Raw genomic sequence first — 27,781 nt, 5'->3', positions numbered from 1 at the left:
TTAAATGGCAGACGTGATTAAAAAAAAGAATACATTTTCTCTATTTTTTCAGGGAAGATGAAAATGGTTTTGCGTTAGCTTTGCTAATCTGAATAGTTCAAATGCAGTGCAGGCTTTGGGCGATAAGTTGATCTCACCAGAAAAATCTCTCACTTTTCTGTCTCTCTCCTATTTCTCTTTTAATAGTTTTACCCAGCCATACATGTGGAAATCCTGGGGAGATACTGAAAGGAGTTCTCCATGGCACAAGATTCAACATAGGAGACAAAATCCGGTACAGCTGTCTCTCTGGCTATATCTTGGAAGGCCATGCGATTCTGACCTGCATCGTCAGCCCTGGGAATGGTGCTTCCTGGGACTTTCCAGCTCCATTTTGCAGGGGTACGTACCATATGACCACATGTGTCGTGAACCCAGACTAAGGTTTTGGTACTGATGGAATAAGTTTCCAGTAAACAAAAAGAATTCGCATCCTGCTGGGTCTTACCATGCCAGCTTATTCTGTTCCTAGAAGTCAATGTTACATGTAACCCAGGAAGCCATCACTGGGCTCTGTAAAGCTGATAAGAAATTTACATGTGTTCCTTAAACATCCGAATTTTTCTTCGTTCTGTTTCTCACATTCTATGGCTTTCTGCATAATGTTATCACTTGCTGTCATAGCATGCTAAGATTTACCGTGCACATTTATGTCCTTCTTGATTGGACGGCTCCTTTTTTACATTTTGTTCTCATTAAAAATGACAGGCACCACTTGATAATTAAATTATACCTTTTAAAGACTTTTTGAACACTCTTATACCTTTCAAATAAGTTGATCATGAAGGAACACACTCTATCCAAATGTTCAGCGGCATGATTTGGGGGCAAGGTTAGAATTACTTTCCTGATGCCCTGCAATTTTTAACCTTTTCCATAACACTACTTTACTGATCCATTAACTTTAGGAAAGAGCCTACTGTCACTCTCAAGTTCTGACTTTCCCGAGAAAAACTCATCACAGGGTTTCAAAAATAAAAGCGTGGCCAACATTTATTACGGCCTGGATGTGAAGCCAGAAAACGTGCTGAGCGCTGTACTTGGATCATACCATTTAATGCTCAAAACAGCCGTGGGAATGGTAAGCACAGACGCTCATTTAACAGATGAAGAAACAGAATTTTTGTTTTCAAAAGGTTCCAGGGACAGTTTGCATGTGACATCTGAAGATTCACCCAAGTCTGGCTTCTAATCCGTGCTCTCCAGCATGAGTCCAAATTCACAGCGTCGGCTACAAGTCGCGTAGGGCAGCGTTCAGTTATCATCGGAATGCTTATAGTTTAGCCTCTGTTATTTAATGAACGTTTTCTTTAAAAATTAAAAAAAAATGTTAATGTTTATTTATTTTTCAGACAGAGAGAGACAGAGCATGAACGGGGGAGGGTCAGAGAGAGAGGGAGACACAGAATCCAAAGCAGGCTTCAGGCTCTGAGCTGTCAGCACAGAGCCCGACACGGGGCTCGAACTCATAGAGCGTGAGATCATGACCTGAGCCAAAGTCAGAAGCTCAACCAACTGAGCCAGACAGGCGCCCCTCTTTAAAAAAATTTTTTCTGTTAAATATTGTGGTCTCCTAAGATCTCCCTGATGCTAATTACGGGATGATGGCATATTGCTGCCACAGTTACCTCACTCCTGCTGGGAGCTAGTACCTACCGATAGCTTATGATGGACCAGGCATGACTTTCCACGTTTCATCGTCTCAAATAGGTACTTTATTAAAGACTCATTTTGCGGCTGAGGGGTCCAAGGTTAAGGAATGTGACTTGCTCAAGGTGTTCTAGCTCGTAGCTGATGGCGTTCAGGTTTAGCAAATTCTTCCTCTTCCCTAGAGAAAATCACACCAGGAAAGTTATCTGTTCCAAGTGTCTGTTTTTCCTCTGGACATGCTTATTTCAATGTGTGTTTCTGAAGTCTGTTGTCTCTCTTACTCTCTCTTTCTTCTTAGGGCTGTTATTTTCCATCTTGTCAAAAGAGCGACATACTCAAAATCCAGACCTTTGTCCCATTTCCCTTGTTTTTTCACCAGTTCTCCTCAACTAATGGATCCCATTTAAGGATACCACTTGTATCTCCTAAATATATGCTTTCTTCCTTGTCCCCACCATTGTTCCCATCCACTCTGGAGAAACAATGGAGCTACTCCAGCTTTGTTCTATTATTCCCTGTATGCCAGCTTTTTCCTTTCTCACTGTCTTTTGCTAACCTCTGTTTCCTGTCCTACTACACTGTTCCAGTTAGCTTTCTTGTTTTCTTTTCACCCAGACCCACTTCAAGTTGGCTAAATGAGCTCCATGCACAGAATCTCAGCCTCCATCAGACATTCTACTCGCTACTCCTTCTTTCCAAGAAACACGTCTTCCTCACCCCTTTCTCTCTCAACCAGACCCCATCAGTGATTCCAGAGGAATGGAGAGCCAACTCTTCAACATGGCTGCCAACGTGCCTCATGATAACCCTGGCTTAACTGGACTGTAAATGCCATCTGTCCGTGTTCTCAGACACAGACTTAAAGTGTTTCTCCCCACATGTGATGTTGTGTCAGGGCTGACTGGTGCTGGCTTTTCTCAAAGCCACTGACTGTATCATCTCTTTTGCTCTGCATTCCTCATACCATGGCTGGGGCGGGGGGGGGTGGTGGGGCAGTTTGTGTCACAGAAATTGGTAAACCCTAAAAACCAGGGTGGTTTTCCCAAAGAATTCCTTCCTGACATACCACTCCACGCTTAATTCCACAATTTTGCTCTTTTATCCTGCTATGTTTATCTCCCCTATGGCCGTAAATCTACTAAGTTTTCAAGTTCACACTCACGTCCAAATTTCTGTCATTCCTTACATTGCAGCCTCTTTTGAGATTGCTTTTTAAAAAAGTCCTTTTGTCTGTAGCATTTATTTTGTTGCTAGTTTATATCTAAACATAATGTCTTAATATTTTTTCTTGAACTCCTCCCTGGTGATAGTCTCTAGTCATACAAACGTCGTAACTATATCCTTGATTCCTCTCTACCTTAAAATTTAGCATAGTCTACAGCTACTTCCCCTCACTGCTTTACCTGTTTCTCCCATTCAAGAACTTAACAGAGGTATAGAAACATGTTGAGAAGCAAATAATTAATATTTGTTTGGAAATGCAAAAATAAATATTAGCAGTTGCCGTGACAGCTTGTTTCTTGCCCACACTCCCCCAAGGAGTTTTCTTCTTAACTGAAGGGTCCTTACTAATTCCACAATTATAAGCCTTTTTAAAGTCAAAGTTAATATAACTGTAAGCTCATAACCATTCTTATTCTGTCGCCAATTTATTAAATTCCACCAATATTAAGATGCTTTTATCAGGATAAATATTTTTTCTCCTCTATTACAGATTATTGCATTTTGCTTACATTTTGCTTTTCCCAGTGCTTGGGCTAGTAGCATTCCAAAGGGCATTAAATTAGATATAATTATTTTATGAAATGAGTTTGAAGGCTGCATCACAGTTTGTCATTGAATTGGATAACTGAATCATAAGGAAAAAGAAATCAATGATCTAATTCTTATAAATGTGTAGATGTAGCATATCTAGGAGAGACATAAATGAATTTCAGGAAAGTGGGTTTAGATAATTTATAAAAATTAAATGAGTATATTTTCTGCTTCCCCAACATTCTAGTTATTTAGTTCTGGGAATTGCTGGAGGATTGATAGCGATGTTAACGGTAACACCACTATGATCCCATTACAATGACTTTTCGCTGGTGTTGAAAAATGTATATAGAACTCCAAGTGGCAGCCTTTAACCTGAACAATGGCACTTAAAGGTGTGTATCATTTCTAGAGTCACGTGATACTCGTTAAGTAAAAATGATAGAATCATCTATTTAATAAAATCAATACATAATAAAATGGGAGGCCAGCCAGCTCTTCCTCTGAATGGGAGCCCAGCATCAAACTGACTTCTCCTCAGGATGAGACTTTAGATATTGTTCTTCTGGAGCTATCATAGATCAGTCTTCTTCATTTATCCTAGAGTTTTCAACTTAATGTCTAGATCTTCTTTAATTCTATTTCATTATTGCCTGTTGCTCCTGGAATCTTTGCAAAGATTTGCTGTTCCTGTGTGTTCAGCTACGGTGGACATTTAGAGGAGAAATATCAAAGGCAACTCAGAGATCCAATAACAGATGCTCTCAGCTCAGGATTGGAGTGCCTTCTCAATTTGCTTTCAGCTTCCCCTACTGTTTTATTAAATAAAATAGGCTATAACATGAGGGCCCAGGTTATATGACAAATTACTTAGGTCCCCAGGACCCTGGAGGGCCACAGAGTATGAAATCCAAAAGAGGAGGGATTCTTCTTGAATGCAAACTGAACGACCAGAAGTTGTCTCCAGATTTATGGCATGATCATACAAGAAGGTAGAAAGGAAGTAGGTAAGGAGCTGCATTCAGGAAATGCTCCTCCTTAAGAAACAATGATCTGATCCAAAGAACCCTCAGGTAGAGGTGATCCTTATGTCATGTGAGTCCAGAATGAGGTGGGTAAGTCCCTCCTTTCCCACCTCTCTTTAGACCCTGCAACTCTCTGACTCTGGACTTCATTTTTTAAGTATCAGTGTGAACTTACACCAGCTGCCTAAATCTAGGAATCCAACCACAAAGGGAATATGTAGACATAAGGGACATTTGGGGACATGAGCTCTGGCTGGGCCTGGAAGAGATTAGGATAGTTTGTGCAAAGCATAAACTATAGGACAGTTGCATCAGGCATATGCTATTTGAAATAAGCCAGCTCCAAGCAAACACTAGTCCACTCCAGAGATGCATTCTCTTGCTTCCCCAAGCATCGGCTCTGATGCACCTTAATGCTTCCAATGACAGAACACTTTGTATTTGCAAAGTGCTTCACAAAATACTTCTTAACATTACAGAGCAGAGATCCCTAGAAGTCATAGCTCTGGACATTCCCAATCACAAGCTGTCCTAAATAACGTTGTTTGTTTGTTTGTTTGTTTGTTTGTTTGTTTGTTTTGTAGTCTGCACTTCATAGGTTAGCCTCTATTTTGTGCACAACTCCTGTGAACTGCTATAGAAAAGCATTTAAAGATCATAGTTGTAGGGTCACCTCAGTGGCTCCGTCAATTAAGCAGCCGACTCGTGATTTCAGTTCAGGTTTTGATTTCACCATTTGTGACTTCAAGCCCTCCATTGGGCTCTGCACCAACAGCATGGCCCCTGCTTGGGATATATTCTCTCTTTCTCTCTCGCTCTCCTTCTCTCTCTCTCTCAAAAAGTAAATAAAATAAACTTGAAAAAACTCTCCAAAAAGTCATAGTTATACACTTTCAATTTGTAAATATGCCGAAGTCCATAAATTCATGAACCTGTTTGTATCTCTAATCACCTTGAATGTAGGCAGGGAAAGCAATATTTTTCTTGTAATAAAGGTAAGGACGTTTTAAATGGTGCTGACATAGGTTGTAAATTTATGACTTAGACATTAGAACAAGACAGTTGATATATCATCCTACTTTTACTAAAATTTAATATAAGTGGCCTATGCACATAATTAAAAAAAAAAAAAAGCAATAGTAAAGGGATTGCTGTGAAAAGAAACAGCCCATCGAAACTACCATACTTTTGTGCCACAGATATTCTGATACCGTTTACCTATTTTTGTTATCATTATAACTTCTTTTTTTTTTTTTTAATGTTTATTTATTTTTGAGACAGAGAGAGACAGAGCATGAATGGGGGAGGGGCAGAGAGAGAGGGAGACACAGAATCGGAAACAGGCTCCAGGCTCTGAGCTGTCAGCCCAGAGCCCGATGTGGGGCTCGAACTCACGAACCGTGAGATCATGACCTGAGCCGAAGTCGGACGCTCAACCGACTGAGCCACCCAGGCACCCCTCATTATAACTTCTTATACTGTTCTTAATCAGTTTTATTGTTTAACTTTTATTATTTTTAATTCACATCTTGCTTTGAGTATGAACATACTTCCATTACTTCCATCTACTGTGTCTTGTTTATCCCAATTTTAGATTTATGTATATTATCTTTAAAAAATTAGATAATACAGGGGCACTGCGTGGCTCAGTCGGTTGAGCATCCGACTTCAGCTCAGGTCATGATCTCACGGTTCACGGGTTCCAGCCCCACGTTGGGCTCTGTGCTGACAGCTCAGAGCCTGCAGCCTGCTTCAGATTCTGTGTCTCCCTCTCTCTCTACCCCTCCCTCGCTCACACTCTGCCCTCTCTCTCTTTCTAAAATAAACATTAGAAATCAAAAAAAATAAATAAATAATACACAGTATACCTTTTTTTCCCCCCTCCCTCCCGAAGGCACAGGCAAGGCTTTACTGGGACTACAGCTTGAGCTAAAGAGAGAAAGCTAACACACAGCAGCTTGGCTGGCCCCTCCAAATACTGCAGGGGCGGAGCTTATGTAGGGAGCATTCCAGCTCCCACCCAACAGGTTAAAGAGGGAAGGGGGAGGAGGTGCTTCATCCTGATTGGCTGGAAGGGCCTCGTCCTGATTGGTTGACGGTAGCAGGCAACTGGGGCAGCTCATTGGTGCTCTTTGGAGCCTGGCTCTTTTGGCTCAGGTGTAAGCCCGCATCTCAAGAGCATCCTGGTTCTGGCTTTGGGCTGGCCGTCCACCCCCGTTTGCGAGCTGGTAGAGGCTCAGATCCAGCATCCTCACTCCCACCAAGTCCTCTCTGTCTTAGGGTCCCTTCGTGGCCACTGCAATCTGTTCCCAGAGTTGGTTTCTGAGGTGCAAAAATGATAGAAACAGGGCCAGACCCAGAAGTCAAAGACCAGGTGAGGCTTTATGGGGGTTATGGGAGACACAGCATTGACAGAGAATAATTAGGCTGGCCTCCCTCTTTCTGGTGTATCTTCTGATCATTTCCTCCTTCTGTATTCTCTCGGCTGTAATAGAACTTTTGCAATATCAAAATTATTAACATTTATATTTTATGTTATAATCTTAATTAAGTCCTTCTTAATTTGTCTAAAGGCTGAAAAGCAGTAAACAACATTCATATTATTATAACTGTGTAAATATTTTTCTCCACATAAGTATTATGTCTGTAATTAGACTGCCTCCTCTGAAATCCAATATCTCACTCCCTGTGCCGCTCAGAGTTCAGATGAGTTCTTTCTCAGCCTCAATTATTCATAATAATGCCATAATTACTTCTGTTTCACATTTGGACCAAGGCTATCTCGTATAGCTTGTTTAGTTAATGTCATATCAGCAGGCTTAAACACAAATATTGTGTGCTCATGTTAAACCCCAAATGATTGTTTCTGACTGGCAGTTGATTCTGATACTGGTGGTAATTTGCAGACTTCTGTATCTGACTTTCAGTTTGCAGCCTTGTCTCCATCCATTTGGCAGAGGGAGGACAGTGCTGGAGTCTGTGTGAGCAGGTCCCTGCATGTGCCTTGTGTTGATTAGACACAGCCATTCTGTTCATACTTAATTGGAAGGGAAGCTAGGAATTGGATCAGCTATAAAGTCGGGAAGAAGGAAAAAACAGATTCAGTAAATGGCTGGCTCGTTCATGCAATGACTGCCTTCCATTGGTCCTAAAATTTTGAGTTATCTTTTCTTTCCCTTGTGGATTAATAAAATTTAAGTTGTGTCACTATAATCCACATGTCTTCTACTTTATGCTTCTTCTGGTTGTTACTAGGAACAAACTTTGTTCTTCATTCTGAAGGTCACGGACTTTCTCTCAAACTCAACTGCTTCTTGTTCCACATACAACTGTTCCTGAAGTGTCTAGTTGCTACTGTCCCCAGAATCCTGGACTTCCATTGCTTTGTCAGTAGCTCCATTGCCTTCATTTCCCCAACCCCATTCTCCCCTCTCCCTGTACTGTCCCTCAAGAGGGCTCTACACTGGCTCCTAGGGCTGTTCTTCACTACCCCACTCTTTCCTAATCCAGCATCTTCCTTTCTCCGTGTTTCACCCCAGATAAGCTGTCTAAAACTGTTTCTTCTGAGGAAAATCCCTTAAGCCTCAGTGTGCCCACAAATGTCCTTTTATGCATCCACATGGATGGATATTATAGCTGAGTATAAAGCTGTATGTGGAAAACATATCTTCCCAAAATTGTTAAAGCATTGTTTCATTACTTTAAGCATATTATTGGCTTCTGCTGAAATATATTTTCTCTCTCTCTGTCCACATGTATGCACATGCAAACACACACACACACACACACACACACACACACACAAAGTAGGTGAGTGCCTTTTGAAGTTTGTGACTGAAAAGTTTGTCTCGAACTAAAAAAAAAATAATTTTTCCAGGCATATGTCAATAGAGAAAATGGAGAGGTTTCTAAGAAAGGAAACACAAGTGAAACATTTTTTGAAGGAAGATACTATTTTCATAATTCATCATCTTCTCAGGGAGAAGAATAATGCACATGGTGTGGGAAAATGCCACAGATGCACCTGTTTGAGGTGAGCCTGGTTGTAGCCCCAAGCATCCTCACCATGTGTGAGGGAGCTGGCATGGGCCATGATAGTCACCCCCCCAGGCAGGGCTTAAGGGGTCATTCAGCTGCCACCTGCCTCATAATAGCCAATTTCTCAGGATTTAGAACAGTGTTTTCCACTAGAATGTGATGCAACCCAGAAGCCTGAGCCCACCATGTAATTAAAAGTTCCTAATAACTACACTTATAAAGTAAAAAGAAACAGGTAAAACTAATAATACATTTTCTTAACCCAACATAGTCCAAAGATGACCATTTGAACACATAATCAATATAAAATATGAATGAAGTACTTTGCATTTTTTCATACAATTCTTCAGAACCTGGTGTGCACTTTACAGGTACAACATACCTCGGTGTGAAACAGCCACGTTCCAAGTTCTCATTCGCCTCTTAGGCTAGGGGCTACTATTTCAAATGGCTCAGATTTCACAGGCAGAGGAATTTTAGTATTCTTTGTCCCTTCCACACCAATTGTTAATGCATGTGGAGTTCTGGCACTAAGTGGGTTTCATTTTCACTTATGATGTCGATTCAATATATAGATGTAGGTTTATGATAAGGACTCATAAGAAAATGGGTCTGAGTATACTCTGTCATAGACTGATTGGAATTCTTCCTTCAACTTCTCAGCCATTTTGCTGAAACAGATTTGAGCTGAATGGTATCGGAAAGTGGAGTCTATTTTTAAAATTAGTTTAGGCAAGAGATAAGAGTGAGCTGGCTCTTGATTAATCCAAAAAGGTTTCTCAAAAGGAATCTCATTTCAGACACTGTCTTACTTTTGGAACAAATGACGCTGGGGTCTGAGGATTGAAGGGTATGGGGAACTTTGAAGAATGGGCAAGGTAACTGTTGGGTAAGCAAAGAATTGGAAGCTCTTTGGTGCATGTACAACTCAAAAAGTATGCAAGAAAAAAAGACACATTCTAGGGAGGGCAAGAACTAGATTTAATTCCGGGGCCTAGCACCCATGATCTATGTTGCTGGAAGCACATTACATGCCTTTCCTAGAGTTCTTCTCCACCTGTGAACTATTGTATGTACTACAGTGAGATGTTCACAAAGACAGAGCACTACAGGTGAGGTTGGACCCAGCAGCTTAGCTCCAGAGGCCACTTACTCAATCTCTACATAGAAGTATATATAGGAAATGCTAAGTATTTTGAAAAAATGTATTAGTATGAGGGTTAAATGTGATGACATACGCTAAGCACCTTGCAAAGTGTTTAGCACATAAATGTTTATAGGCTCTGCAGTGCTTGCTTCCTGGGTGCAAATCCCACTCACTATTTGTGTGCTGTGACTTTGGCCAAACTTACTTTATCTCTCTGCTCTGAATCTCCTTCTCTGTGTAATATACCTATTTCATATGCCTGTGGTAAAGATTAAGTGAGAGAATCCAGGTGGAAAGCTCAGCAAAGGGGTGCCTGGGGGGTTCAGTTGGTTGAGCGACCAACTTCGGCTCAGGTCGTGATCTCGCAGTTTGTGGGTTCGAGCTCCACGTCAGGCTCTGTGCTGACAGCTCAGAGCCTGAAGCCTGCTTTGGATTCTGTGTCCCCCCCCCCCTCTCTACCCCTCCCCTGCTCATGCTCTGTGTCTCTCTGTCTCTCAATAATAAGTAAATGTTAAAACAAAATTTTAAAAAAAAGCTTAGCAAAGACCTGGCATAGTGAAATTCTGTAAATTCTAATTATTATAATTACCGATCCTATTTCCGCACCCCCCCACCCTGCTTCCCGTCTTGAAAACAACTTCAGATTTTGGAACGAAGTGAATGAAGCCCATGGCAAACAATCTAAAAGTAAATTCATGTGAACTCCAGGATCTCAGGGAGATCCTGCTTAAGGATCTCCCTGCTTAAAGGGTTTTTAATGCATCGTTGATATTCTTTGGAATATATTTTTTTAATGTCTCAGGCTGATTTAATGAGAGAAAATGAATGAACAGAGACTCAGACCAAGAGGAAATTAAGTAGCTGCTGAAGGCTTAGTCGATGTAGAAACAGGTCATTATATTTTACTTGTCACTGTCAGGATGCAATGACAAGACCAATGTTACACATACACCATGCCCGTTGATACACAAATGCATATGCCTAGCATGACGGTATAGAATATATAGATTTAACAATAGTCCAGGTGTAAATCCTTTCTAGATTCTTTTTTTCTGAAGGGAATGATCAATCAAATTCAAAGTATCTGAATAAGGAGCAAATAGAGTAGCATTTGTTATCCAATGATAGATATTTCAGTTTGGTCACTAAAATTGCAAAGCTTAAGAAAAAGATATGATGGTGGTGAAGCCACTATCAATTACCAGATGACAAGCCCTGTTTATGTGCCTTATATATATTCTTGTATTTAATATTCAAGATCACTGTTCAAGTTCTATGTTACCACTGGTCTTGTTTCTTACAGTCTCAGGCACGAAGGCAAGACGTGACTTTTCTGAGGTCACACGGCGGTTAACTGGGAGAGGCAGAATCTGAACCCAGGCATTTTATGCCATTTGCCCCTATGATGCCGTGCCCATTCCCTTCCAATTTACAAGAGAAATAAACGTCTTTAAAAGAATCTCAGTTATCATCTGGAAACAAATATTTGAATTTAAATTAAACAAACATTTCTTCTTGAGAACTGTGTGCCTGAGCCCTGAAAAATGGAAGGGCCAGGGAGAACATGGCTTGTCTGGAGATGGGCTATCAGGACTGTTAACAGGTCAGTTGATGTCCCCCCTGTAGAGACGACAGGGGGCTCATTCAGTGCTCTCCTCTTACTCCTCCTCCTACGTGCAGGACAGGAAGGTGTCTCACAGACCCCGTAGGCCATTCAGAGGTCATGTGCCCAGAACAGAGAAAAATAAAGGTAGTCAGATGCCAGAAGGGAAAGGTGGCAGTTGGTCTCGGTATTTTCTGTGGGTGTACAAATGATTTAAGCCAAACACTGACTAAAACTGCTTGCCGGAGTGACTACCGTGCGTAGCAAATGAAAAAAAATTGATGTGTAAGCTTAGTTCAAGAGAGCTTTAAGCCCATAGAGGACTGTTTGGCTGTAAGGTCTTTCTCCCGTTTTATTTCAAAGGCTAAATATGATTTGCTGAAGCTATTTCTTTACAGAGTAAGTCAACCTTAGAGAAAACAAAGCAGACAGTGGTCTGTTTTCTCAAGTGGGCTTCCTACTCCAGGGGAAGAATTTCTTTGTATTAAGTTGGTCCATACCTCTTTCTTCTTTCTTCCCTGCAGTTTTAGATCCTTCACAGAACCCCACCCCTCATCTGCCCTCCCAACAATCCCCCATCCTTGGGCACAAAGGCAAGACTTGGCAGGTGCCCCCGAGTAGTGGCGCAATATTGGTGCACAGAGAAAGTTCTCTGGCCCCAAGAAGAACCACCTTGGGAGGCAGTTGAGGCAAGATACAAAACATTTGAGAGGTGGTTGGCCAATAATTATTCTTACTTTATTTTCTATTTCTAGCCAATGGAATCTTTTTAGGTAACTATGAGATACTCAAGAAAGAAAGCAATGAGGAAGTTGAGATAGCATGGCTAAACATTTTATTTAGATTAAAATCCTCTGGGGCAGGTGTCATATTATAAAATTTACATATACTATGTTATGCTGTCCAATAATTGTGAGGTGAATATTTATAGTTTGCGGATAAGGAATCGAATTCCCTGACATGGCAGAGACTCTGGTCCAAGGCTACAGAGACAATGGCTGCCATAGGCAGTTCTCACGTGGTGCTTCTTACACATGCCTCCGAATGCCTCCTCCTTGGGGGAAGCTAAAGGGAGGTTGTTTGCTTTTGTGTTGTGGAAAAGCATGATCTGTAAACCATTAAAAGTAATAGCAAATGAATCATTATTGAAAGCTAGGCTTCCATAAAGCTCTAACCTTGTTTCTGTCTAAACACATGCATTTAAGACAAATATTCACCTAAATTTGTCAAAACACGTTGTCACTATTATGTGATGGTTTTAAAGAATATAGGATGTGACAGCTGGGGGGTTTTTTGTTTTGTTTTGTTGTTGTTGTTGTTTAAGAGTTGACTGATTTTATCCATTTCAGGACAGTTGCTTTTTTTTTTCTTTTTTTTTTTTTTTTGGAAGGATGGATCCTAGTTAGCAAGCAAGGATGCCATGAAATAAAGAACCGGGAGCCATCTCAGTAATGCCTTTAATAAAACAGGCTAAATAATGTATGCGTGTGTTTCATTTAGAGCTGTCTAAAGCTGAAAATTTCTTTAATTGATAAGCCTTACATAACGTGACTGGAAATGACAATATGTCACTTGCCACTGCTTCACGAAATGTCACTCAAGGTTTTTTAATTGCAGGCATTCCGCTGCTAGTGATGCCAGGGAGAAAGAGAGGCTGGGGAAGATGTAGCTGGAGGGGAGGAGAAGGGAGAGAAGTCATGCTTTTTATGCGAGCCTATAAATTCTGTGATATTTAAAACACAGCTGTGTTTTTATCAGTTATGTTACAGAAATAACATAAAACGAATCTTAAATGATCTGTCATGTCAGGACCACGCATTACAAAGTAAGATTGAGTGGGGCAATCTTCACAGAAGGAACCTGGCTCTAAATTAAGTTTGAATGGCTTTAGACAATTTTGTTTTAAGCACTTTTCTTGCACACTGTGCAATAAACAACTCTAATGTAAACCTTACCAAAATTGGGGGAAAAAAGAAGTATTGAAAATATATGTCAACATTAGATTGTAGTAAGTCTGGCTTACATGTTTTGCATTTCATGATGTCACAGGCTTTCTGCTAAGTACCTTTTTTAAAAATATGTTTACATTATCTCATTAAATCCAATCTTGTGACAAGTTTAAAGCATAATCATAAGGTGCCTGTATGCCAATTATTTTTAATTTTGTGGATTAATTTAGTTATTTTTCTGTGATTTTATTAGAGGCACCATATTGGGTTGTAGAGCTGACTGTCTAATACCAATATAGATATATTTCCAAGGAAATGCCATTCACTGTGATAGGTAGTAACAGACGTGTCTAACAGCAAGAACTTTGTCACTCAAGATCCTGCTTTGCCATATAATACCTGGGACATCTTGGGCAAGCTATTTTCTTGCAAAGCCTCTGGTTTCGATTCCTTTAAATTAGACTAATACTTTTAATCTCACAATACCGGCAAGGATTAAATAATATCTCAAAGTGCTCAATACCAATAATTACTATTATTATTGTAAATGTTATCACTGAAGATCCAGGATGGAGGGAAAGTAGGGACCAATGAGGCCAACCCAAGCTCTGGGAACTCTCAAGGCTAAAGTCAAAGAGCAGATTACTTTTCTTGTTTTTCCTTTGTAAGATTAGTATTATACCATAAACTTTCAGTTTTAATTGATAGCATTTTCTTCTCAATATCCTCAAAATTATACAAATTAATAGTTATTTCTTTGCCTGTAATTGAACATAATGAGTGTTTCCAACATTTACAGCTGCACATAATACTATAATTAGTGTCTCTGTACATATAGCATTGCTTTTGTTTCTTCTGTTTAATTATTTCCTAAGGATAGAGTTTTCAAAATGTTGTTTATGCCTTGCACACTTGCTGAACAAATTTCCACGCTGCCAGGAGTTTCACCACAATTATTCCTAGTTTTGATGTTAGTATTTGCTTTTAATTTGCTGAGAATTTAGTAGCATTAGAACGATGCCCCAAAGTTGCCTTAATCGTCCTTTGATTTCCCATAGAATATGTCTGCTTACTATTTGTGTCCATTCATTCATTCTTTAAAGAAACATTTAGTTATCAAGGACATACATGTTTTCAGACACACTTACCAATAAGTTCAGTAAACTCTACTGATCAAGGGTAAGATAGTAAATATTTTATGTTTTTCAAGCCATATTGTCTCTGTATGAACAGTCATTGTGCAGAAAAGTTTCCATAGGCATTACCTCAACAAATAGGCAGTGCTGTGTTCCAGTAAATCTTTATTTATAAAAACAGGTCCAAATGTGGTCCACAAACTGTAGTTTGTGTACATTAGTTCCTGAAGCTGGGGCTACAAAGTGAAAAAAAAAAAAAGGAAAAATCCCAACCACCATGGAAATTACATTTTTGGTTGGAGATAGATAGCATAAATACATAAAGAGATTAGTAAAACCAGATACATAACATCTAACTGTAATAAGTGCTCAGAGATATTCTCACTAAGAAAGTGACATTTGACCAAGAGCTGTACTGGCCAGCTGTTTGGCTTACCCAGAGCTGTCCTGGTTTTAGCACCTGAAGTCTTATATCCTGGGAAAATTATGTATTTGGCAAAATGAACATTTTTGGACCCCTCATGGAGGTAGAGTGGTCCAGATCAAGGAAGTGTCCATGGCTTGAGTCCTGAGATACAGGGCTAGAATGGGGGGATAGTACAGTGGTGAGTGTGGCTAGAGCACGTTGGACAGTGGCAGGTGGGAGAGAGCAGGTCAGAGACAAGGTGAGAGGAAGAAGGTCTTGGAGGGTCCTGTGGTCCCTAACATAGGCACTAGCTTCTATTGTGAGCAATATGGAAAGAAGCTAGAGGATTTGGGGAAGAGAAGTGGCATCATCTCATGTAGAATTTAAGAGGATTACTTGGCTGCTGTGTTGAGAAAATAATATATGGTGGAAAGGATAAAATCAGAGAACCTGTTAGGAAGCCATTGTAACAGAGTGAGAGGTGGTGTTATTTGTCATGATAGTGGCAGGGCAAGCTGCCGGATGCAGTTGGATCAAGAACGTAGTTTGAAGAAAGGGCCACTAGGGTTTTAGGACACCGTGCTCATGGATATGAAAGAAATAGAAGAGTGATGGGTGATGCCATGGTCTTTTTACCAAGCCACTGGGAGAGGGGAGCTGCCATTATTTGACATGGAGAATACTGTGAAATTTCAGACTTGGAAAGGGAAAGATCAGAAGTAGGACTTGGGAGTAAGTCTGGAATGTGTTTAGGCGTCTACATGGATGTATCATGTAGGGACTTGGATACATAAAACTGAATTCAGAAGAGAGATCTGGAGTGGAACTACAAATTTGAGAATGTTCAGCATACAGATGGTATTTAAATCCATGTAACTGAGCACGGATGAGACCAATAAGGGAATGGATATAGTCAGGAAGAAACAAAGTCCAAGGATGGAGCTGCAGGCATCATGCTACGGATCAGAGGGTGACTTGAAACCAGGTGGGGCTGAGTATAAATGGCCAATAAGATCAAAGCAAGCCTGAGAAGAGTAGTTCATAAAAGTACTACTGAGGGACGCCCGGGAGGCTCAGTTGGTTAAGCTTCTGACTCTTGGTTTCGGCTCAGGTCATGATCTCACAGTTTTGTGAGTTGGGGCCCCATGTGGGGCTGTGTGCTGGCAGTGTGGGTCTGCTTGGGATTCTCTCTCTCCCTCTCTGTCTGCCCCTCCCCCACTCATGCTAACTCTGTTTCAAACAAAACAAAACAAACTTTAATTAGATAGATAGATAGATAGATAGATAGATAGATAGATGATAGATAGATAGATAGATAGATAGATGATAGATAGATAGATAGATAGATAGATAGATAGATAGATAGAGCTAGGGAATAAATCATATTCACACATTGAACCAGTGCTATTTTAAAAACTTTTGATATTCTATATATGTAAGATGTAACCATTGGTGGAAATTTTGAGAAGGGTATGTACGATCACTCTGTACTATTTTTGCAAACTTTTGTGAATTTGCAATTATTTCAAGACTAAAAGAATAGTTTTAAAAGCCTAGTGAAAAAAACAAATTTAAGGAATAGAAAATGGAGAATAGTCCAGTGTTGTTGAGAGCTTGTGTGACAGGAGAACTGACTGTAGGATTTATTGGTGTTGCTACCTGAAGAGCCCAGCTGCAGTGGGTGAGGAAGGACAAAATCATGACTCAAGTGGGTTCAAGAGAGGATGACAAAAAATTAAAGTTTGCAGTTATAGACATTTTTTGAAATGTGTTACTGGGAAAGGGGTTTTTAAAAATAGGACTAGAGATGGATGTGGAATTTGGAGGTAGATGTGGAATCAAGAGGTAGTTGCTTTAAAATTTTGAATTGGAGAAATTATAATATGTCTATATGCTGAGAACAGTTGTCCAATAAAAAAAGGAAATGATCATTTGGAGAGAGGAGAGAGTGCTAATGCTTGGCTTAGGGACTTGATCAGGGATGAAAGCAAGAACACAAACAGGTGTCAGCCCTTGGTAGGAACCCAGTATGGACATTTTATGAGCAGAAGTACAGAGAGATGATCAGATAGAGTGCTGATAGGTTGTAAATTGTCTCTTTTTATATATTTTTTTAAAAATGCTTATATTTTTATTTATTTTCGAGAGAGAGAGAGCAAACATGAGCAGGGTAGGGGCATAGAGAGAGAGGAAGAAAGAATCCCAAGCAGGCTATGCACTGTCAGAGCAGGGCTTGACAGGGGCTCAGACTCATGAACTGTGAGATTATGACCTGAGCCAAAGTTGGATGTGTAACTGAGCTTCCCAGGTGCCCCTAAAATGTCTCTTTTGATTGCCTCTGTTTTTAGTAAACAGGAAAGAAAATCACCATTGAAGGGTAGGAGTATTGGCAGGTTAAGGATGAAGGAGGTGTGATATGGTATTCACCCAGAAAGAAGCCTAAAAACTGAGGGAAATTAAGAATGCCACAATTAAAGGACATTTTGGATCTAGCCAATCAATTTAAAGTTAGACCCATCTACATGGTTCTGGTTTTGCGTTTTCTCTAGCCATACTTACCTAAATGTGAGAGTAAGTGTGGATTTGACCCAAGTTTGAATTGAAGGAATTGACAATGGACTTATGGCAAGCACAAGGGGTGATTTAAATAATGGCCATGAAATCTAAGGATGTCCAGGTGAGACATAAGAACAGGAGGGAATAAAAGGAGAAAGTGGCAAGATCAGGGAACTGTAGGTGCTATGGGTTCAAAGAATGGTTGGAGTTAATGTGTTTGGAAAGTGGCCTGGACATGTGGAAAGTTCGGGTCTGATCACAGGACACTTCAAATGCAGCTATGGCAAACGATCATGTATCATGTTGAAAAGATGAAGGACGAGGATGGGGATAAAAGGACTGTGTTGGAGGGTTGGAGGAGGGGGGCAAGTGAACTGAGAAGCCAGCCTTCAAAGGATTGTCTATCATTGATATGGAAATAGCAAGAATTAGGCCAAACATGGAATTGCAGAAAATGGCAGTGAGCCAGGGGTAAAAAAAAATCTTCACGGAATAATGGGGGTGCCCCAGGGATTTTGTAGAGGGCTAGAGGAAGAAGATTCTGGGGATAAAAGGCTCAAAGGTGGGGCACTTTGGGGAGGAAAGAACAAAGTACCTGAAATAGTAATGAGATGTGCATTGGTAGACACATCGCCCAGTGCCAGGGCCGGCAGTCCTTGGACTGTGGAAGCAAACAGTGACCATGTGGGAGGCCTTCATGATGCACTATCCTCAGAAGATATCTGGGCTTCCGTTAGAGAAGGAGGGGGTTGCCTCAGAGATGGTTGAGAGGTAGGGAGTTTTGCTGAGAGTTGACCTTGAGTTTCAGAGGACCTAGCAGAAGGCTCAAGAGCTTGGGAGGGGTAGGAGGTCAGATACATGAGACGTGAAGATCTTTGAGGGTTTGCAGGGTGACCAGGAGATCACTGCTTCTTGAGGTGACTACAGTCCGCAAGGATAAAAGATAATCCCCTGATGGTCTCAGGTAGAGTGTAAGTGGGTGGTGTCTACAGAAACAATGCCAGTAGATTTGGGGCCCTCCTGCCTTCCCGTCCCTAGTGCCCTGGAAACCTTCTTGACCTGCAGCTCTTTGTGACTCTCTCTCCCTCTGGAGTCACTTCCTATTTGGTGAAAGCAAAGTGTCACCCAAAGCAGCGATGCTTTTAAAACTTATGATAAAGCACTAAAAAATAATTTAATAAACTATCACGGATTGATTGCTTCGTGCCAAGCAGGAAAAAAATAATAATAGTAAGTTTTATGGAGCAGGTAGTATTTGCGTGCATTTTTCTAGCAATTTACAGTTCTTAATGCATTTTGCCCTCGCAGAGCACTGTGAATAGGTACCCATTATCATCTCTGTTTACAGGTCAGTAAAAGAGGCACAGAGAAGGGAAGGTGTTGTCACACCAAAGTCAGTGGGGGAACCCCCTGGTTTAAACCCAGACCTTCTGACTTCAAGGTTGTCAGCGGTACCCGTGTTCCACACAGATTTAGGCAAAGGACCTTAGAGAATATCTCCTAGACTTAGAAATTGGGCATCATGCATGTGTTTGTGTATATGTTCCTTTTCTCTTTCCTGAATATTTTTCCATACAATTTTAAAATTGCGAAGAGTCTACAAATCCAGTTGTGTACGCTGCTTTTTATAAATTTAATATTCTAACTGAGGAGTTTACTGAAGCCGTCTTACAAATGCTTGGTAAACACGTTGGTCCTGTGGTTTGGATAAATCATACTTTATTTAATGATGTATCTGTTGTTAAACTTTTAGTTGGTTTCCATTTTTCTTTGTTATAAATATGGCAAAGTATGTCTCTAAATAATGTTTTATTCTGTATTTTGAATTATGCCCTTAAGATATATTCCTAGCAACATTCATACCCAGGCAAGGCATATATAATAATTTTAGAGTTTAGAATGAAACTTTGTAAAAGTTTGGAAATTCCTTAGGGGAAATAGTGTACTCTGATTTCTGCTTACACTCAGGATTATTTTCCCTACTTACAGAAATCAGTAGATTCAAATACATCTTTTATTAAAAACCTTATTGTCTTCTTGGATTAAGTTGATGGCATTCAAACTCCTTTGAACTGTAGCATCTTTTTTTTTTTTTTCAAATGCAAGATTTTGTGAACCTCAGTATAGGAAACTGATTTAAAGGAAACACAGCTCTGATGGAAATTTGGATTGGGAGCCAAAGTCGCCTTGCTCGACTGTTTTGCTAATTCCAACCATTATATGGAAGTTGTAGGAACCCACTTTTTAAAATAATCAAGTGACTCACTATTGATCCTCATCATTTCATTAAAAAATTGTTGTATAGTAATTTTTACAGTCATGTATTCACCTGGAAGTTTTGAACCTAACTTCATTTTCTTTGTGAATAATGTAGAAGGAAGGAAGGAAGGAAGGAAGGAAGGAAGGAAGGAAGGAAGGAAGGAAGGAAAATAAAAATAGCATTTCCTAAATCAGATCCCCCAATTTTCAGCTTTCACATGAATCCCTCCGGTATTGCAAAATTAATATTGAAGTAAAATGTAAAATATTGAAGTAAAATTTTATCCACATTAATATCCACGGAGCTTGCATTATATTAATTTAACTATATTATTTAAATATTGCTCAGAATTATTTAGCTTATTTTAATGGTTTTCTGTTTTGATACATTTTGCTTTGTGTGTGTGATTTCTAAGTTTACGTCACACGGTTGAACTGTGGAACTTGAACTCCGGGTGCCAGGAAGCTTGCCTAGAGTCTCCTTATTGCTTTGCTTTGATCTATTTGCTTCCTCTCCCTGCCTTAACTTTATCTCTTCCTGAAATTTCCCTGCTGCTCCGCTGTACATAAAAGGACCATTCCTGGTCTTGTGGCTTAGCTACTTGGTGAAAACAAACGAAGCTAAATAAACATACCAACTAAACCCCTCATGGATTGCTACAGTGATAAAACTTTCTTGGCAATTAATTTTTGTCTGAAATATCTCTACTTAGAGGTTTGCTGCAGTTTTTAGAGAATGTTTTTTAAACCTTATACTTGAAAAAGCCACAAATTTCCATAACTAAGCATACTTTCTCCCGCTCATCTTAGAAATGGGGTAGTTGGATGCCATGCACGGCCCCAGAGATCTGTTTTGTGACAGTCACACTACACTGAAGATAACTGGATACAGGCACATTCAACCTGATAGAGTCGCAGGGAGTGCTGCAATCATCACTCAATGAAGGAGGAAAAAGAGAGTTCACTGAGTTCCAGGCTGCCTTCTAGGAACAGGGACATTAGTCCAAAGACATTATGGCCCAATGCTTGGCACTCAGCTAAGTGCTAAGAAGTAAACCAGGGCAGGATGAAGTGATGGGAGTCACAGAGAGCAGGAGCTGGTTCACATACAGTCAGCAGAAGGGGCGGACCAGGAAGGGGAGACCTGTCTTGGGGAGGGTGATGAGACCAAAGGCTCTGGGGCAGGAATGCACACACGTGGCATGTGGTGAGACAGCGTGGTTAGAACAGAGTGAGGAAAGAGTAGTGGGGAGAGGAGGGCACGGAGCGGGCAGGACAGGCACTGGGGACTGGGAGGGGCTGTGGGTCAGATCACAGAGAGTGTTGATTTTACTCTGAGTGGGGACAGAAGTGTAAGAGTTTGGAGCAGAAAATTTTAAGATTCAAGTAAAATTAAAAAAAAATATCCATCTGGCTGATTTGAATGAAACAGATTACAGAGAAATGAAGAAGGCAAGAAGAGAAGTTAGTTTTGAGGGCTCTTGCGTGTGTGCATGTATGTGTGTGTTTGTGCGTATGTGTATGCGTGTAAATGGTATTAAGAGATGATTCCGAAGGTCTCTGGTTGTACGTTTTTTCTAAACCTGGCCAGTGATCTCTAGTTTTGAGGCTCCTACGTGTAATTTTCAAATAAAGCATTCGTTTCTAGCATTTTATTTGTAAATAAAATAGAGATAAAGTATTAGTGTTTAATTGCTATTTTTGCATTGTTACTAGTTTTTATGTAAAGGGTGAAACCCGCCTTGTGAAAATACACATCAGAAATTACAGACTGGTCATATAAAAGAATTTAAGTTACATCTGTCATACACATACTTTCCATCACAATCCTAGGGTTAAAGATGCATTAAAACAAGGGCAATAAATCTCTTATACCCTTAATGATTTTTAGGTTTTTCTAGAGATAAAATATCTTAGTTTAGAAAATTTAGTAGCTCTTTCCTAATTAAGTTTATTTACCGAGGCTTATTCTTTGTGAGAAAATCTGTACAATGTACATCAAAAATGAGTCCATTTTCAAATTCTATGGCAGCTACTCTGCTTTAAATTATCTTATATAAACAGATTATTTAAGGGAGAGCACCATGTATGTTTTCCCTATATTTTAGTACATTTAAGGAAGTCACATATCTCATTGATTATTAATTCTGACTCAAGGAAAGAATACTACATAGCATTTTAATACGGCTTTAATTTCTTCCGTTTAAAAGCTCTATATAGTACCACTGAAAAGAACCAGAAAAAAAGAACTAATTAAATTCATCTAAGTAAATGGTTCTCAACAAGGGACCATTTTGCCCCCCAAAGAACATTTGGCAATGTCTGCAGACATCTTTCGTCAACACAGTTGGGGATATTTTTGGGAAGTAGTGGGCACGGCTAGGATGTTACAAAGTTTCCTACAATGCACAGAGCATCCTGTTAGAACAAAGAATTATGTGGCCCAAGATGTTAACGATGGTGAGGTTGAGAAGCCAGGACATGGTGTTATCTCTTAATCATAATTTTAAAATGGAAATTGCTTTGTCCTTGTTACTATTTATTATAGGAGATACCTTTAATAATGAGATACAGGCAACTCCCAGAAAAGCATTATCTTTATCCATGTACATTTCCTGGGGAAATGCCTGAAAATGAATTATGAATGAATATTTTATAATGGTAGCTCTCTCAGATTTTCATATTTTTTTCCCTTGGAAATTGGTGATGTAATGAAACATCAGGACAGGAATATATGATGCTTTGTCTCTGTTTCTTGGAGCTATTCAATTGAGATAATTTGTCTTTGAAACTCTTAACTGTCTTTGCTGCTACTATTGCTATATTACTCTCACTGTTACAAATGACAGTGAAACCCAATCGACAAGCAGGGATTGAGTGACAATGACAATAGAGTCTGCCTCATGATGCTGTAAAGACACATCAAGCTAACTCATTGTCTTAGCACAGCAGGAAGACCATCGAAAAATCCCTTCTTCATCCTCAGGCTTCACCAAGATAGCAGCAATTTCGCTAGGAAAGTCCAATTTCCTTTGATACGATTTTAGGGCACTTTTTAATAATATATGTGGGCTTCAAAAGTAAATATAATATGGTATGTGATTTTGAGATTCATTGTGAGATTCTGAGGAACATAAAGAGATTTATTATGGGGAATGTGCTGATCCCATTGGAGAGACTAAGTCCAGCTGGAGTTTCCGGAGAGCCAGTGATGTGAGTGAGTTCCAGCCAGAAGCCAAGCAAGAAGGCAGGAGAGGATAAATGTCTCAGCTCCAAGACAGGCAGGCAGAGAGCATATTGTTTTCTACTCAGCCCTTTTGTTCTACTCTGGCCTTTAAGGAATAGGGCAAGGCCCACCCACATTGGGTAGAGCTATCTGCTTTACTGTATCTGCACATTCAAATGTTAATCCCTTCCAAAAGCACCCCTAAAGACCTACCCAGAGTAAGTCCCAGCTAAATATCTGGGCACAGGTTGACTATCACGTTGAACCTAAAATAAACCCTCACATCTATAGTTTCCTGGCCTAGGTACCAGGAGCACAGAGACTTTGAGATCCGGACTTAGGTGGAATTTTGCAGGGAGGTGATTCAGAAAGCAAAGTGAGGGAGTGAAGACGTGAGGCAGGAAAGTGATGTCAAAGTGTTGATAAGTACACACCTTAATACCGCGGAATTTGTTTTGCGTTTCTGCAAAGCACCGGTTATACCTCTTATAGTGTTTTGCAATAATGTATATATCGATTAATGTTAATGCCGCTTACTTGATCATGTTGATATTTCATGACTGTCTTAACATTTTCCAGATGCACGTTTTTCATAAGTAACCAGAATCTCACTTTTGACAACTATGAAATAGGAACGATAATTTTCTCATACATTTTGAAATGATTCAATAAATGGTCCAGATAAGGGACTTAGTACAGAATATCAAGCACCTAAAATGTACTCAATAAATATTAAGACCTCAAATTGAGTAACTTGCCAAAGATATGAACATCCTATATATTATCCCTAATGTATATTATCAAATGGTCCAAAATTTCATATCAATATACATTGATATCAGAAGCAAAGAATAATACCCATTTTACCCTTAGTTATTTTCCTTTTTGTAAAAAATGCATTTTAAAACTTTAAGTGTTTCACCCTTGTGTTAATTTTATTGCGAGAACAAGAGTGTTTAAACCTTTTCCTGTGTGTAGAATTTCTTTCTGGAATTCTTGTTTAAATTGTCACTGACGACCTTTTCTCCATCAGTCTCTTTGTATATTGTTCTTTTTTTTTAATGTTTTTCAATGTTTATTTATATTTGAGGGAGAGAGAGAGAGAGAGAGACAGACAGACAGACAGACAGAATGAGCAGAGTAGGTGCAGAGAGAGAGAGAGAGAGTGTCAGAGAACCTGAAGCAGTTTTGTGCTGACGCAGTGAGCCTGATGTGGGGCTTGAACCCACAAACTGAGATCATGACCTAAGCTGAAGTCGGATGCTCAACCAACGGAGCCAGCCAGGCGCCCCTCTTTGTGTATTATTCTTAATGTGAATCAAATAAGTATAGAAGACATCCCTTTGCTATGTTGCAAATTTGCCTCATTATCTTGTTTATTTTGGATTATGTTTATATGTCTATTTTGAAAATAATGTTTTTATGTAGGTAAGTTGGTTTATGGTAATGTTTCTTTTGCTTCAGTCACATAATTTCTTTCAGTTGAGGTAATACATTATTTGGCATGATACAGTATATTTATTCTGCTAATTTACCCATTATTTTATACTTTCATTTTAATTGATGTCATTCATATGTATTTTCTATTAGGCTGTTTCTAAATGATTTTTTTCAAGTTTCTTTTTTTCCCAGTCACTTTGTTAATACACTCTCCTCCCATCACGGATGAGGCTCGTCTTATCATTTACTGAATCCCCCTGTGTATTTGGGTCCTCATAACACCTACACTATGAGGAATGAGGCTCCCATTTCTACTTAGCAAAGTCTTTATCATAAAGTGACATTTTAGAGAAAGGTAGCTTAATATCTTTTGCAGCAGAACTCAAAGTTCACAACTAATAGGATTCCCAAAATTAATTAAAATTAAATACATTTTTCCCAAGGCCAAAGGTGCTTTGGAAAATGTTTGCTCAGTTGTTTTACCTATATGTGTAATTACTCTGGAGATAGATTTTTGTAAATCTAAAATCAAAACTTGGATTTCTTTTTAAAAACATTGGCTACTCTAAAATGATAGTTACATTACCCTTCCTCAAATACCATTATGTGTTCGGTTGTGCAAGATGTTACAATTTAGAAAAAAATTCTCTTACAAAAATGGCAAAGAAAATACTTAAAATGTTCTTTTGGAGAAATATTTGAAGCACCATTGAAACTCCTTTTCCATACCCTCCCCCCACACAAACACATATGCAGAAATATGTTTTTACCACACTCTCTACTAAAGAGTTTTCTGTGATTTAAGTGTGTTATCCAGTGAGTGACATAAGGTGTTTTTTGTTTCATGTGCTTAATTCTCAAAGATTTCAAGTAGATTATCTAAATGGCATTCTGCAATATTTTATGTGAAATGCCCTATTAAGAAATCATAATATATCCCATATATATTTAGCCTGACATAATTTTAACTGTAATCCATTTTAAAATGTTCTCTGGGCATTAAAATATCAGAGAAAACACAATGGTGATTGCAGGTTTGGGAGAAATGTATTCTTGTTTCTCTCTGCCAGTTTCTTTCTTCATTCTCTTCATTTCTGTTTTCTATTCTTGTCTTTATTTTATCATCTGCTCCTATTTCCAACAAAGTTACCATAGAATTGTAGCCCTCATCCGCTCCTGTAATGTGGCCTCTGGTCCTCTTTGGAATTAGCGAGCATGTCCTCGCTCCCCAGCCCCTTGGCGTCTCACCCTCCATGCTGTGCTCAAGTCCTCACCTGAAGTCTCCTGGTCACTTGAAGTCCTAGTGTCTAAACTGTTAGGCTCATTGCATCAGAACTGAGACGTAAAAGGTGACAATGCCGGTTATTCAGCTCAAGGGCTCTCGTGTTAAAGGGAAAAGGGATGTATTGCTGAGAGGGAAGGGCATGTGATCTGAGCTTCTGTCCGCTGGTAGGCACCAACACAGCTCTATGCGCCGTTAAATGTGAAAATATCCCCATGGCAGTTCATGTATATCTACTTCCTGGAGTGTCTGGAGCGACCCTGTCACCCCGGCTTCTTTGGCACTTTCTACAGGTCTTCAGACTTTCCACTGGTCATGCAGCTAGAGACATAAAGGCACAGAGCGGGGCTCCAGGGCTCTGCTGTAGAGCCACCACTGACGCCCATTGCTGCTGGCAGGTGCCTGTCGGTGTGTACTCTCAACAGGTGCAATGTCACCTGCTTGGCGAAGGTTGCCGCCTTGCTTTCCCAGAACCAACCAGTGTGCTTCTCGTCCCATTCACTCTTACCCCTAGTGTGATACACACAAATACACCTATTGCAAAGTCTTATTTATTTATTTATTTATTTATTTATTTATTTATATATATATGTTTTTAAATGTTTATTTATTTTGATAGAGCACGTGTGTGAGTCAGGGAGGGGCGGAGAGAGAGAATCCCAAGCAGGCTCTGCCCTGTCAGTGCAGAACCCAATGTGGGGCTCGAGCTCATGAACCTTGAGATAATGACCTGAGCCGAAGTCAAAAGTCAGTTGCTTAACTGACAGAATTGGATTTGGTAACTTTTAAGTCCACTCACTTATGATATTTTTTTATATAAGAGTGCTGTAATTCTTTTTTTTTTTTGCATTATACTGAGATAACTTTCACAGCATATGATAAAATTAGAGAAATAAGGTCAGTGTATTAAATAGCATTATGCTGTGTGTGTTGATCATGCATGTACGTATGACATGTTCATACATGAAAAACAGTTGTTACTACAGAGGTGTCAGTATATGCAAGTGTATACTACATTTACATATACAGTTGTTTCATCAGTAGCCAATGAAAATATCTGCTCTACATGATCTTATCCAGGCACACAAGCTGCTAAAAGCATATGTCCCCATCTTGGTGACAGGCTGACTTCATTTATCAGTTATATTAGAGCATCAACACCCATAAATATTAAATATGCTCTTTGGGTAGAAACTATCTGATAGTTCAAAAGGAAGGAGGGAAGGAAAGAAAAAAAGGACACTCCCAGACATGTCTTAGCATAAGTATCTTATAAATATTTATTTACCTGTGTTACAGTTTACTATGTACATAACATTTTGTAAGCAATGCTCTGAGTTCAATAACCTGTATGTTTTGCTCTAGGGAAAACTTGGTAAGATGGCTTCCCCTCAAATTAATATTTTAATGCAAATTTATATTATATCTTACAGACGTTTTGTCATCACTGACCATTTTAGTTGCTACTTTCCAAGTTATTCTGCTTTAAGTTTTCATGCATCTGTTTCCTACTCAGAAAGTTTTTATGAATTGCTGTGTCTCTATCATCATATTAGTCCAGAACTTACCTGAAATTCAAAACCAAATAGACATTCCAGAGTCTGTAGAAAAACAATTAGGGTGATGACTACTTTCAGGATCACTGTATTTTCAAAGCCAGGTATCAGTGAATTGATGGCTACATACTTTTAAATCTCAGAGAAAGTTTTGGTACATTTTTGTGAAGCCATCCGTGAATGTGAGGTATATGGCAACGACACACTGTAGATGTTAGAAAAGTCAAGACTTCACTCTTCCGTGATGGAAAGTCAGTTAATAATGCGGGGTAGTTGTTTAGACTTTTGTAAGCTTTTCCACAAAACTAAATTAATAAATCAGAAGAAACCCTTTGTCATGTTGAGACTATCAATTTTGGGTTCAGAAAATATTTGTCACGGATCACTATGGATACTTTGTAGATGAACTTGTGTATGAAGTGGTCTTGAAATATGATTCCCATATGTTTCTGCTCCTGCCAGCTGAGGGAGCCTGTGGAGGGACCCTGCGGGGAACCAGCAGCCACATTTCCAGCCCGCACTTCCCCTCAGAATACGGGAACAATGCCGACTGTACCTGGACCATCCTCGCTGAGCCCGGGGACACCATTGCCTTGGTCTTCACCGACTTTCAACTAGAAGAAGGGTATGACTTCTTGGAGATCAGTGGAACAGAAGCGCCGTCCATATGGTAAGTCCTGGGGAAAAAAAATGTGTTTACCCCAGATACAGCAA

At 39.6% G+C, this 27,781-nt stretch overlaps 1 protein-coding gene across 5 annotated transcripts in view; it reads left to right on the top strand.

Moving 5' to 3' along the window:
- The window catches only part of CSMD1 (CUB and Sushi multiple domains 1), a 2,016,488-nt gene that overhangs the window by 980,748 nt on the left and 1,007,959 nt on the right, over window positions 1-27,781 (top strand). For all 5 annotated transcript variants that reach the window (XM_058719853.1, XM_058719852.1, XM_058719850.1 and 2 more), the window contains 2 exons: window positions 187-381; window positions 27,530-27,737. In XM_058719853.1, coding sequence (XP_058575836.1) covers window positions 187-381; window positions 27,530-27,737 — 403 coding nt within the window. The remainder of the gene's footprint in view (window positions 1-186; window positions 382-27,529; window positions 27,738-27,781) is intronic.

Source organism: Neofelis nebulosa, chromosome 3 (genome assembly GCF_028018385.1).
Source record: "Neofelis nebulosa isolate mNeoNeb1 chromosome 3, mNeoNeb1.pri, whole genome shotgun sequence".
In the NCBI taxonomy this organism is placed as follows: domain Eukaryota; kingdom Metazoa; phylum Chordata; class Mammalia; order Carnivora; family Felidae; genus Neofelis; species Neofelis nebulosa.
Note: the sequence above shows the minus strand (reverse complement) of the source record. Positions and strands in the feature narration are given on the sequence as shown.